Source organism: Coregonus lavaretus (assembly GCF_964263955.1).
Source record: "Coregonus lavaretus genome assembly, chromosome: 3".
Taxonomy (NCBI): Eukaryota; Metazoa; Chordata; class Actinopteri; order Salmoniformes; family Salmonidae; genus Coregonus; species Coregonus lavaretus.
The window spans coordinates 71,536,985-71,551,907 of record NC_139990.1 but is presented as its reverse complement, the minus strand read 5'-3'; the positions used below and the strand labels follow the sequence as shown (position 1 = coordinate 71,551,907).

Here is a 14,923-nt window from a genome sequence, read left to right as displayed (position 1 = left end):
TGCGATGCAGTGCCTTAGACCACTGCGCCACTCGGGGTTGCTGCTGATGGTCATTAGTAGCCTACCAAACTTGCTAACTGCCTGGTACTCAGCACTCTATTGTCCCTCTAATCACTCTGACATCAATGCAAATGTGATCAAACACTTCATGAGAGCTCATGTTGCGCAACATTTCTATAGGCTATCCCTCTGCCCCTGTTTCGATACAGGTGTATAATAATGGTCCATTCTAAATCAAAACAAATGTCACACGTATATGTAAAGATTTAATCAAGAAGAGTCTGATTGGTGAAAATATTAGCCTATCACTTGTGAATTATATATTATCAGTTGTGAATGATGCCCAGGGTAAGGCAAGAAACAATGCATACCTTTTTTTTACTTTTTCAAATCATAGTCGCACACCTATCCCATAGGCCTATATGTTTTGTTAAGGTTTGTATCTCAACTAAAGTGGCCAAATAACTTCTTAAAATTAAGCACATTAATCCGCTTTACAAAGGGTGTAGAGCCTAACTAGCATACATATGCAGCGCGTGAGTTTGGGGAAGAGAATTTTCATAAAAGCGTTACATGCATAATTGCATTTGCAGGTCACTTTTGGTAATGGTGTTTTCCAGCTAATGGAACATTCGCGCTTATAGCCTACTGCCGTGTGCGCTTTCTAATGTGAAGAAATAGCCTAATGTAAACTTCTGACCCACTGGGAATGTGATGAAATTAATAAAAGCTTAAATAAATCAGTCTCTCTACTATTATTCTGACATTTCACATTCTTAAAATAAAGTGGTAATCCTAACTGACCTAAGACAGATTTTTTACTAGGATTAAATATCAGGAATTGTGAAAAACTGAGTTTAAATGTATTTGGCTAAGGTGTATGTAAACTTCCGACTTCAACTGTACATACATACAGTACCAGTCAAAAGTTTGGACACCTACTCATTCAAGGAGTTTTCGTTATTTTTTTCCTCCCTATTTTCTACATTGTAGAATAATAGTGAAGACCTCAAAACCATGAAATAACACATGGAATCATGTAGTAACCAAAAAAGTGTTAAACAAATACAAATATATATTCAAATAGCCACCCTTTGCCTTGATGACAGCTTTGCACACTCTCGGCATTCTCTTAACCAGGTTCACCTGGAATGCTTTTCCAACAGGAGTTCCCACATATGCTGAGCACTTGTTGGCTGCTCTTCCTTCACTTTGCTGTCCAACTCATCCCAAACCATCTCAATTTGGTTGAGGTCGGGGGATTGTGGAGGCCAGGTCATCTAATGCAGCACTCCATCACTCTCCTTGGTCAAATAGCCCTTACACAGCCTGGAGGTGTGTTGGGTCATTGTCCTGTTGAAAAACAAATGATAGTCCCACTAAGCCCAAACCAGATGGGATGGCGTATCGCTGCAGAAATTCTGTGGTAGCCATGCTGGTTAAGTGTGCCTTGAATTCTAAATAAATCACAGACAGTGTCACCAGCAAAGCACCCCCACACCATAACACTTCCTCCTCCATGCTTTACGGTGGGAACTACACATGCAGAGTTCATCCGTTCACCCACACAGTGTCTCACAATGACACAGCGGTTGGAACCAAAAATCTCCAATTTGGACTCCAGACCAAAGGACACATTTCCACCGGTCTAATGTCCATTGCTCGTGTTACTTGGCCCAAGCAGGTCTCTTCTTATTATTATTGGTGTCCTTTAGTAGTGGTTTCTTTGCAGCAATTTGACCATGAAGTCCTGATTTACACAGTCCCCTCTGAACAGTTGACATTGATGTGTCTGGGACTTGAACTCTGTGAAGCATTTATTTGGGCTGCAATTTCTGAGGCTGGTAACTAATGAACTTAACCTCTGCAGTAGAGGTAACTCTGGGTCTTCCATTCCTGTGGCGGTCCTCATGAGAGCCAGTTTCATCATAGCGCTTGATGGTTTTTGCGACTGCACTTGAAGAAACGTTCAAAGTTCTTGATGTTCCTTATTGACTGACCTTCATGTCTTAAAGTAATGATGGACTGTCGTTTTTTCTTTGCTTATTTGAGCTGTTCTTTCCATAATATGGACTTGGTCTTTTACCAAATAGGGCTATCTTCTGTATACTCCCCCTACCTTGTCACAACACAACTGATTGGCTCAAACGCATTAAGAAGGAAAGAAATTCCACAAATTAACTTTTAAGAAGGCATACCTGTTAAATGAAATGCATTCCAGGTGACTACCTCATGAAGCTGGTTGAGAGAATGCCAAGAGTGTGCAATGCTGTCAATGGTGGCTATTTTGAAGAATCTCAAATATATTTTTGATTTGTTTAACACTTTCTTTGGTTACTACATGATTCCATATGTGTTATTTCATAGTTTTGATGTCTTCACTATTATTCTACAATGTAAAATATAGAAAAACCCTTGAATGAGTAGGTGTGTCCAAACTTTTGACTGGTGGTGTGTATACACACGCACACACGGTACCAGTCAAAAGTTGCTTTTGAAGTACAAAGGAGCAGCTCGAACTGTTTTGAAAATGAAAGACCCTTGATTTGCCCGCAACTCTAGATCTGCTACAGTCCAGGAATTGAAAAAATTACATTTACATTTTAGTCATTTAGCAGACGCTCTTATCCACAGCGACTTAGTTAGTAAATTAGAGCTGAATGGGGCTTAAAACACCCAACATGCATCAGCCAACTGGTTACTCCAATGAAACAAGGCCACTAACTGAAATTCTCTTGCTCTTTTTCAGGGATGGACAGGCCCTTTTTAACTATCTGGCGGAGAAACACAGCGTAAGTTTGGCCCGCTTTGCTGACGTTTCACTTCTAATCTGCATTTCCCATGACCCCTGTGTGAACCTGCTGTTTGGGGGGGGCCCAAGCAGGGAGACTTCCCAAAAACCTTAACTCATTTTTTGGGGGGTTTCGGCTTGCAGAAAATTCTGTGGACATTTGCATTCTGTGGTGAATTGTTAAGAATAGACAGCTCGGGACACATGGGTCTGGCCGCAAGAATGCTGGGGAGTCTATATTTGGCGTGACCCCCCCCCCCCGGTTGTAACCATCCCACCCCGGCATCCCGCTGACCTGCACCCTGTCCTCAGTGCGCCTCCACAGCCCATAGGCCACTCGGCTGTGGGAAAGGGCGGTCTCCCTCCGCATCGCAGCGGCTAGCAACCACTGCCTGTCAAAGCCACACTGCATCTGTGAGACTGGCCTCGGTTCAAAAACTGACATCAGCACGCTGTGAGATGTCAGGAGTTAGCAGGAGTGTACCGTTCAGGGTTCCGTTAAGAGATATTCTACCCCCCCATGATCATTTACCCTGACCCCACCCCACATGGCCATTTATCATTGCTACAGTGTGTGTGTGTGTACTGATCATAAATATAAATATAAACACAACATGCAACAATTTCAAAGATTTGACTGAGTTACAGTTCATATAAGGAAATAAGTCAATTTAAATTAATTAATTAGGCCCTAACCTATGTATTTCATTGACTGGGAATACAGATATGCATCTGGTCACAGATACCTTAAAAAGTAGTATCTGGTATGACCCCCGTTTGCCTCATGCAGCGCGACACATCCCCTTCACATAGTTGATCATGTTGTTGATTGTGGAATGTTGTCCCACGCCTATTCAATGGCTGTGTGAAGTTGCTGGATATTGGTGGGAACTGGAACACGCTGTCGTACACGTCGATCCAGAGCATCCCAAACATGCTCAATGGGTGACATGTCTGGTGAGTATGCAGGCCATGGAAGAACTGGGACATTTTCAGCTTCCAGGAATTGTGTAAAGATCCTTGCGGCATTATAATGCTGACACATGAGGTGATGGCGGTGGATGAATGGCCCGGCAATGGGCCTCAGGATCTCATCACGGTATCTCTGTGCATTCAAATTGCCATCGATAAAATGTAATTATGTTCGTTGTCCGTAGCTTATGCTTGCCCATACCCCACGGGACACTCTGTTCACAATGTTGACATCAGCAAACCACTCGCCCACACGATGCCATACACGTGGTCTGCGATTGTGAGGCCGGTTGGACGTACTGCCATATTCTCTAAAACGATGTTTGAGGCAGCTTATGGTAGAGAAATTAACATGAAATTATCTGGCGACAGCTCTGATGGACATTCCTGCAGTCAGCATGCCAATTGCACGCTCCATTTTGTTGTGACTAAACTGCACATTGTAGTGGTCTTTTATCATCCCCAGCACAAGGTGCACCTGTTTAATCAGCTTCTTGATATGCCACACTTGTCGGGTGGATGGATTATCTTGGCAAAGGAGAAATGCTCACTAACAGGGATGTAAACAAATGTGTGCACATTTGAGAGTAAAAAGCTTTTTGTGCGTAGGGAAAATGTCTGGGATTTAATTTTTTTCAGCTGATGAAACATGGGACCAACGCTTTACATGTTTGTTTTTGTTCAGTTTATTGTTCTCCATATTTCGTCTCTTTCACTTCTCATTTTATATATTGTTATTTTGACCTGCACTGTTGGATTTTCACTGTACCCTGTACATGTGACTAATAAACTCAATCTAACGCTTGTAACGGCGTGCTTGTCGCACATGGCTAGTCGAACGCCGGACTCTTCATTGAGACAATGCCGGAACATCAATCCATGGGCAAGTCGGTGCCACATTTTCATTTGTGCTGAGTTCTTGCGTATAAAGCAGGCTATAGTGTGAAATAGAGTTATCGTTAATGGAGTCTTTGTGCTTATCAATGCATGAGCACCTTTTCCCCGTTCCTATCGCTCCTTCTATCTGTGGATTTTTTTTTTTGCGTTGTGACCATAGACAATTTGACTTACTCATGGGTGCAATGGCTGCCAGTCTTGACTTCAATGGGAACTGCCTTCTATGGTTGGTTGTGGCTGTCAGTTTGCCTTTTGCAAATTTCTAAATACAACCACGTGAAAAACTTAGTTTGGAAAGCAAATAATGTCATTACTAAATGTGTAAATTGATAGGTATTTTAACAATTCTTTTTACACACAAAGCATGTATTAATAAAATATTTAATCAGTTGTCTGTCTCGTCCCCATCATTTTGAGGAAATCTTTGCGAGAGGCAGTGGATCTGACTTCATTGGTCCTCAATTAGTGGCTCAGACACTAGATTCAAGATAAATTGGCCCCGAGTTAGCCTGCCCTGGAGCAGGTTAGTTCTGAAGGATTTGTAGCCATAGAAATATACCTGGCTAAAAGGTGATCCACTTTCATGGTACCGGTTAAACGAAGTTGACTCACTAACTCCTCAGACCTTATTCGTATTATAGGTCTCAGGTCGGTTGTTGAAGGCGTTTCCCAAAAAGCCACAGGTGACAACGTACATGACAAAGTAAATAGGCCTACATGTGGTGATGTTGTAGCATTCCGTATGGGATGTTGACAGAGAGGTTCTTGTACACAGAATTCCACACTTAAATTGCTCAAGGGCGCAACAGTATCTAGGATGATACCAGCAACCCTCTGGTTGACCATGCACTCCGCACCATATTTTCCCATCTGAGCAGGGATTCGAACTGGAAACACTCCCGCTTCTGTTAGCTCTTTTAACTGGTCTTGGCAGCAGCTAACGGGGATCCATAATAAAAACAGATACAAACTGCTAGGCTACCTGCCAACCCCATTGATCAGTGATGGTAATCAAACAGAATGGGCTCTGAAATCGAACATGATTCTAGAATTGCCCTCCTTACTCCAGCCACTCTGTTCCCTGTGGTCTGGCATTGACTGGATATAACACCATGGCTCTAGGACCATAATCTTACATGAGGCTTACGAGAAAGCTGACCAATATGGTCATCAAATAAGTAACTGCTTGTGTCAGGTGTCTATGCTCTGAATAGTTATCGGACAAAACCATTGATCAGCATTTGTTTCTCTTACAGTTCCGTCAGGAGTACCTGGACACTCTGTACAGATATGCCAAGTTCCAGTACGAGTGTGGAAACTACTCCGGGGCTGCCGAGTACCTCTACTTCTTCCGTGTCCTGGTGAGTCTAGTACCCCTCGTTTTCAGTATTAGGCTTATGAAATATCAAACTGGCGACCTTGGATACACAGCAAGTTAATAGACCTAGAGATGTTGTTTTACTATTTAGATTCTTGCGGATTTGTACCCTTGCAACTTCATCAGTAGGTTTTGGGATGACAACTGGACCACTCACAAATGGGCACTTTATTCGGCAGTGCTTTATATTAGCAAGCTCTTTAAGGGCAAACGGTTTGGCGATGATTGAGGCTTCATTAAGAAGTATTAGTTTCTCAGGAACGACTCCCATTTTGTGCATTAATCACTGTCGTTATGTGATTTTTTTCCAGCAGTGGACCGTGCCAAACGCCATAAATTATGAGCAGTATACATCCACTTAACATTGTATTTTTTGAATTAGGCACTGTTTCCGCTGATGTATACTCTTTTGGCTCAACGAGTTTTCTAATGAAAAATTGAATTTCCTACTTCACTGCTCGGTTGTTTGGCCAGGGTTCTTTCATTTTTCAAAGGGCTAGCACAAGAGGAAGAGGGGAAAAAACACCCTATCAGTAATTGCATGTGAAAAGCTGCCGTCATTCTCTCCGTTCAATTCCCCACACGTCTTCAGTATTAGGATGAGCTGATGTTCAAGGACGTGGGTAGGATATTCTTATTTTATTTACTTTGCCAAGTGTTCAGCAGCAGACTTCATTATCTGTCTTTAGTCCTCTCGCTGGGCGGGCTGCAGTGGACGGCTTATTGATTTGAAGCCAGATAGCTCCGTGTCAGGCTTCAGAGTGCTTATGAGTTACGTAACATGTTCTGGTGGGCTTCGAGAAGTCATATATGCACTCAAATAAAGAATCGACTGTTACTGAGAGCAGGTTTACTAAACAAAGAACTAGCCATCCACTTAGGATATACATTTGCTAAGACCACTCATTTACGCCTATCTTGTTTGAATTAGGGATATAGGTTTTGTTCAATTTTGTTGCAGACTAACCAACCCCGGTTAAATTAAATCAAATAAAATGTTATTTATCACATGCGCCGAATACAACAGGTGAAATGCTTACTTACAAGCCCTTAACCTCTTCAACACTAGGCACCTGGCTAAAGTGTCTGCCTCCAAAATGCATGCCCAAATTGAATAGAGTATATCTCCAAAACGACAAGGGCTATAAACATAATCTTGGTAGCAAAAGAAAAGTAACACATGTGAGATGTATCTTGAAGTGAAATAGTTAATGTGGGTATTACTGTGTCAGAGTACATGAAGCTAGAACACAGCATGAATAGGGAGGTTTTGATTCTGCCTGAAAGGAACTTCAGGTTTTATAGGGAATGCTTTATTGGACTTATGCAGCTGCAGCCCCTAAACACTATGGGACCATATATCTGCCCAATATCTGATGAGTACTTATGTTAAGTTTGATGCCAATAAAGTGAAGTAAACCAAAGTTGTAGGGGTTTTAGTTGAAGTATGTTTAGTGACATTTGGGTAGATTTGGGCACCATCAGTGCCATTTGACTTTAATCAGGTACCAGACAGCAAAAGTCATAATTTCACTAACATATCACTATATGTGTACATTCCATCAAAATACAACTGTTTTGATGTTTCCAATGTTCTCCCAGACCTCTATACGTGTTGACTGAAGTGATAATTCAGTGACAAGAAATAATACACATAGCATTCTATTGTCAGTAAACTTGCGTGTGGTCCTCTATTTAGCCAATAAAAGTTTTATCATACAATAAACTGACTCGATTGTGATCCTTGCAGGACTAGCTAAGCTAGCTAGCTAAACTAAGCTAGCAAGAGAGCTAAGCTAGCTAAGCTAAGCTAGCGCTAACTTACGTTGAGCTTCAGTTACATTCTATAATATCTATTTGAGTATGTTTTGTACTCATACAATAAATTAGTAATAGTAGTATTAGAAGTAATAAACAACAATGGGATTACATACTCTTCTGATTCTTGAGTAGGGCCCTGGACACGATAACCTTCGTTCTCGTCGTTGGGGTCTGGTTCGTCCGGTCATCGTCCGATTCAGAGTCAATTTATTTCAATCAATCAATCAATGGGGATACATGGAGTCCAACTTTCATCTGTTACAATTGCTAACGCCTCTGTAACTGTATATTTCTTACTAGAGCCTGCCATATTTTTATAAACGTTGTGTTTTCCCTCTGAAATTCAAGTGCTGTTGTGCGCTCTGCGTAACCGTGCGTAATGCAGCAAGTCAACTAATGTGATACAATGAGGTGCGCACATGGATATTTCAACAACCGGTTGGTCGATTTTGACATGTGACCCCTCTATCGAAAGTTCTGGATCAGTATAATTAGATTAGCACAATTGCAAGCTACTGGGATTGCATTATATATCCAGAAGATGGTGACTAAACAGTGCCTGTTGTGATTTAAACAAACTACTGACTTCATCTTCAAACACATTCTTGGCCATGTAAAACGATGGAAACTCATTGAAATCGACTCGGAATGAGAGAGACACTAGAGTATCTTTTCAAGTGGTTTTATTCGATCAGACACTACTTTTGGTAACAAAAACAACAAAGGTAAGACGCAGTTTGTTGTGATAAAAAAAATGGAAGTTTGTTATTGACGTTCTTTGATTAATAGTTTAGTGAGTGTTGGTTATAGTGGAACACGGCTATCACTGTTGGAATCTGTGAGGTAGCAGATTATACGGGCATGCACGGTTTCATAATACAGTACTGGTTTTGCTATATGCTTATATATTTGCTTGGAGTCTGAATATTATTTCATTTGGGCAACAACAGTTTAGCTAGATTCACAGTTGAGGCACTTCTCGTTCCAGTAGTGTATAACATTCAGGTATTCACACATGTTTAAAAACCGTACTACGTCATTGTTTGAGATTGCGGGAGGAGTACTCCGGATATGGGGAATCTCGGGATGAAGAGGTTAACCAACAATGCAGTTGGTTAACCCGTTAAATTAGTTCCAAACAGTAAAATGATGTGACCAACAGAAAATACTATGCTGTTTTTTAAGTGGACCTCAACTCTGTTTTCACTAAGTGCATTTAGAGTTGTTGCACAATGACTGAATTTCACTTCAAGCAGCAACCAGCTGTTTGAGGAGCTGCCTCTAGCTAAACTCTGTATGCGGTACCAATTTAATTCCACTAAATAATGCAAATGAACCTATAGACTGATAAGCATGACCAGTCAAATGTATTTTTGGTTAACCGTTAACATCCCTAGTTTTGAATGTCCTGCAACTAATTCCATTGAGTGTCTCAACCTGTACGGCTACACATAGATTTGTATTGTTTAGGCTAACATATGAGAGACAGAGGTGCATGGAGGAGGGATTAATTAATTTTCACCAGCAGTGAAATACTTTGGAAATCAGATAATACCAAAGAGGGTTGGGGGGGGGGGGGGTAATTACAGTTCACTGAAAGTACTGGCAGTATCCTCGTTACACATGCGTACTTCTTATTTCCTCTATAAACAAAGGGATCATTGCTCAGGCTCTGGTGTTTATGGCTTCTCTCCCGCTGCCCTCAGAAATTAGTGAAAGATGAACTACACAGAGAATGGCCAAGGTGTAGTAGGACTGTGTGCACTGCTGTCTAGAGAGTGGGAAACCTCTTAGGCCTAGGGGGGTGGTAAACTGACTGAGAGGGGCGGCCAGAGGAGTGTTTTGTGTCACAATAGAGTGGCGTAACACTAGATAAGTCCTGGGAATGGACAGCCTGTGACCCCAGTGGAAGGTGCCACCAGATCTTCAGTGCTGCCTTTTTGTTAGTCACTCTCCAGGACCAGTGGCTTGTAAGGGCTACTCTGGGTCTGAACGCTCGGCTGACCTTTTGTGCTATCGTTGGTTTTAACAAGTGAAGTCACCTAATGTTCTTCAGAAAGCCTATGCGTCAAACCTAATTTCCAAACACAAATAATCTGTTGGCCAATTAGGTTAATTTCTACTGTAGTACCAGTGTTGGTGCTTTTGGTCTAAGGTGTGTTTATATTTCTATGGTCTGACTGTGCACCACCACTACTGCCCCCTTTCAGAAGCCTATTAAGTTTCTTTTTTGGGGAAGTTGTTCACAAATGTGATGAACAAACACTCCTATGTTTTTGGTGGTAGATTTCACCATTTGTTTTTCCAAAGCCAGTGTTTTACCATTTCATCTCTACTATGTCCTGTAATTCCTCCAACCAAACAAGCACAACCAGTGTTTTCCAAGTCTTATTAAAGTGTTTTAGTTTTTCTGTTTGCGTCTGTCCTCCTTTGAGCTCTGCGGTATAGCAAAGACTCGTGCCAACGCCAGTCTCAAAAGAATGGAAATAATAAAATCAACATTTTACATTAGAATGACAAACATTACGACCAACTTAGGTTTCCCATTTTAATTGACATTTAATACTCTTCCTCTGTCGTGAAGATGTCTGTGATGAGTCATGCACATTGGTGATGCTTGTGTCCTCTCCTGAAAAACCGTCTTGGCAGAGACTCTGAGCAACGAGCCCTACTCTCTGTAAACAGCCTCTTAACCCAAAGCATTTGGGCTCTTCATTTGATTGATTCTATGTGATGCACTCCCATTTAAGTATACTAGCGAGAGACATTGAAGACCAGATGATGGCGATTCTTGATTGAACATGAGCAAACCCCCTGGTTTTTAGCTCAGTTTAAATCCAAATTGCTCAGTTATGTTGCTTAATCTCATCAATGGGAGTCTTTATACTTAATACCTGCCCCCCTATTTTTCCCCCTATTGTTGTGGACCTCCCATCTCCTCAGACTACCACCGTAAGGTAGAGGTGAGGCTCCATAAGTCATCGAACGTGGGAAAGTCAGTCAATTAAACAGAGGAAGCCAGGCTTGCAAAATCTAGGCCTCGGGTCATGTTACAGTGTAGCCTAGCGCGAAAAGAGCAACTTATTCATATCATCAGTTAATGCAGGTATTGGATGTTGCGAATAAAGATTGAGTGTCCCGACGGCTCTCCAGCACAATAAATGTATTGTTGCTGGTCAGTCAGTGAAAATGTGCCCCGTTTCACCAACCAATGGAAACTCTAGGTAACTGCTGGAAAAACCCAGGTATTGAAACTATTGTTGCGTGGCCACTAGTGAATGCCAGGCAGTGTGTAGAAAGCTGCCATAATGACATGAAGGTCCACCAAACGTATCAGGCAGGGACTTCCAAGGCAGAAAAAACAACAAACAAAACTCCTTTTAGAGATGAAACGACAACCTTTAAATTGGCAGCGTGGCTGGCTTTTCTCCTAAGTTATAATGCTGATCTTTCTTATGAGATCTCATTTTCAAAGTAATTTAAAGCAGTCCTAAGTTTTATGATCAAAGAACCCCACTGCCCCTCTTCGTGTGTTTTACTCTAGAAGACTACCTTGTCGCTGGCCGCTGACTTTCCCCACTTGTTTTTTCCTACCAGAATTTATTTCCACCTGTCATGCTCTCTTTATGTAGCAGTTCATTTAAAAGTTACTGTGTAGTCTAATAAAGTCTTCATGTAGCCAAGCAGGTAACCTAGCGTTTAGAGCGATGGGCCAGTAACCGGAAGCCGACAAGGTAAAAAGCTATGTGCCTTTGAGCAAGGCACTTAACCATAATTTGCTCCAGGGGCGCTGTACTGCTATGGCTGACCCTGTAAAATGAAGTGCTATGATGAAACCGTCTCTCATGAGGACCACCACAGGAAAGGAAGACCCAGAGTTACTGCTGCTGCAGAGGATAGGTTCATTAGTTAACTGTACCTCGGGTTGCAGCAAAATAAGTGCTTCACAGAGTTCAATTAACAGACACATCTCAACATCAACTGTTCAGAGGAGACTGCGTGAATCAGGCATTCATGGTCGAATTGCTGAAAAAAACACTATTAAAGGACATCAATAAGAAGAAGAGACTTGCTTGGGCCAATCAACATGAGCAATGGACATTAGACTGGTGGAAATCTGTCCTTTGGTCTGGAGTCCAAATTTGAGGTTTTTGGTTCCAACCGCCATGTCTTTGTGAGATGCAGATTAGGATAGAATTCAAGGCACACTTAACCAGCATGGCTACCACAGCATTCTGCAGCGATACGCCATCCCAACTGGTTTGCACTTAGTGGGACTATCATTTGTTTTTCAACAGGACAATGACCCAAAACACACCTCCAGGCTGTGTAAGGGCTATTTGACCAAGGAGATGGTTTGGGATGAGTCGGACCTCCGAGTGAAGGAAAAGCAGTCAACAAGTGCTCAGCATATGTGGGATCTCCTTCAAGACTGTTGGAAAATAATTCCTCATGAAGCTGGTTGAGAGAATGCCAAGAGTGTGCAAAGCTGTCATTAAGGCAAAGGGTGGCTACTTTGAAGAATATAAAATGTATTTTGATTTGTTTAACACTTTTTTTGGTTACCACATGATTCCATATGTGTTATCTCATAGTTTTGATGTCTTCACTATTATCCTGCAATGTAGAAAATAGGAAAAATAAAGAAAACCCCTTGAATGAGTAGGCGTCAACGTTTCACTGGTACTGTATGTATGTATGTATGTATGTATGTATCCTTTATCGTGATAATCTGCTTTTCTCAATTACTAAGAGATCCCAGCTGTGGCTATACAGCAGACACCCGCCCTCACTTCCTGGTTGACTCTTGTCACTGACTGCGTTTGGTGTTTTCATGAGCTACTGTGGACCAGAGGTTCCCATGAGCCGTAGGGTGGGGCTCAAGCTTTGATTAAGAACAGCATCTCGTGACCTTTTGAGGATGGCTGTCCCCTCGACTGTTTCTTGTTAGCATCAGTTCATATATCAATGCATTTAGCTTGTGATAATGGAGGAGTTGTGCTAAGACTTTATAGGTAACATGATTCAAAAGGATGTGTTCCTTTTGTGTTAATGGTAGGGGATTATCACAATTATATTTTAACATGCTTAAAACGCTTTAGAAGTTATTGAAACTTTCCTCTCAAAGACATGCAGTTTGTACAGCAAACCAAAATTAAGTGTCCTACTGGCAATGTACCAGACAGACTTTGGAAAAGCGTTTTACCTGGTTAGGACTGTTTTTGAAAAGCTTGATAGCCAATCAGGGACATTTCCTAAGGGCATTAACAGATTTGTCTTTGATGCCCTTTTTCAATCAAGCATCCAAACTGTCATTTATCTAGACTAGACTGATTTACCCTGGCTCGGAGTAAATGATGAACACCTCCAGATGGTGTTGAGAAACCAAGACTGTTGCTGTTCAGTGCATCTAGGTTTCTGTGGCCAGAGCAGGACCTCCGTTGTTGGTGAACTCCAAGTGACAGACATTTTGATTACTCTGCCTCTACTGCAGGCTTCTCCTTGTAGCCTTGTTGATCAAAGCTCTCGGACGTTGCACAAAACCACCACCAGAAGTAGTAGCAGCATACACACTTCATTAAAGTCCTTTCAGAGAGGGGCATAAGACCAGACTGTTTTCAGCAAGAGGGGATTGACCGGAGGTCAATGCAGAATCAGAGGAACAGCGATGGGGTTTTCCCTCGAAGATGCTAGGTGTGCCCTGCCCTCCCTCCCTCAATCTACTCTAATTTGCTGGTATAGCTTCAGTGTTCTTTCCAATTGCAACTATTTTACTGCTAAGTTAAATATCCAATTGAGGACAAAAGTTATTTCAAAGGAGTGATCTCGACCCAGAGATGTGAACTCAAGGTATCTTCAACCATAATTTCCTTTTAGATAGAATGACCCATGTAATTGTGGTATAATAATAATAATAATAATAATAATAATAATATGCCATTTAGCAGACGCTTTTATCCAAAGTGACTTAGTCATGTGTGCATACATTTTTACGTATGACCTTTGACCTGCTGACCGTGCCTAAAAAAAAAAACGTCACAACCACGGGGACTAAGGTGGTAGCTTGAGCTAGGCAGCACTAAATTAAATGATACCTTCCATTCTTAACTCTATAGAGGAGGACCAAAGCTGAAATGCCCTAGGCCTATCTTTAGTAATGTGTGTGTTGTCTTCCCACGGCTGTGTGCCACCCTGCACATTTTAAGAGTTGCAGCATTAAGTAAATAACAGTAACCAAATGTTTTCGCACTAGCACATTGTATGGCGAAGCTCACATATGCTTCAAATGTGCTCCTAGTTACGGTGGTAATCTGAAAGGATCGCAGAACATCTGCAATGCAGAGGTTGCCCTATCAAAAGTGCAGCAAATTAGGTTTTATAAAAAGCTAAACATCCTTTCATGATCCATTTCTCTTTCTGTCAAGCCCCATTCCCTCAAGATGACATAATTTAATCCGTTTATCCAGTATAAATAAGAGAAGTAACTCCACCGAACAGTTTTGCCTGCCAAAGCCAAGCGGCGGTGGCAACGGCCACTCCTTCACTGACTGTCCCGAGCATGCGTGTGTGCGAGCACACTTTTTGTACACTGAGGCATTTATCAGGATTATATCTGCCAGTGCCTGGTCATTTTGCAGATGGGTTGAGTTCTGCTGCTTTGTGATGTGATGCTGTGTTTCAGGTCCCGGCCACAGACAGGAACGCCCTGAACTCCCTGTGGGGGAAGCTGGCCTCTGAGATCCTGATGCAGAACTGGGAGGCTGCGATGGAAGACCTCACCCGCCTGAGGGACACTATCGATAACAACGTAAATGCCCCACTTCTCAGAATTTGACACTGCACTTGGATTCCCTTACATAGATTAGACTCCCATATTGACCACCTGACTCCAGAGGAACTGCAAATTGAGCAGTTATGTGGATCTAGTTTAATTTTTAATTGGATGGATAGCTGGGAAGGGAGCAGGGGTGCGTGCTTTGGCTTGGAAGGAAAACGTTTTGAAGGGAACCGAGAGGGAGAGAGATCTCTTAAGTTCTGAAAGTACTCTCTGAACTTTTTAATTG

The 14,923-nt window shown here is 42.0% G+C and overlaps 1 protein-coding gene across 1 annotated transcript in view; it reads left to right on the top strand.

The window, feature by feature from the left end:
• The window catches only part of LOC311114026 (eukaryotic translation initiation factor 3 subunit E), a 42,673-nt gene that overhangs the window by 8,241 nt on the left and 19,509 nt on the right, over positions 1-14,923 (top strand). The window contains exons 4-6 of the mRNA XM_084157146.1: positions 2,750-2,792; positions 5,917-6,021; positions 14,542-14,667. Coding sequence (XP_084013272.1) covers positions 2,750-2,792; positions 5,917-6,021; positions 14,542-14,667 — 274 coding nt within the window. The remainder of the gene's footprint in view (positions 1-2,749; positions 2,793-5,916; positions 6,022-14,541; positions 14,668-14,923) is intronic.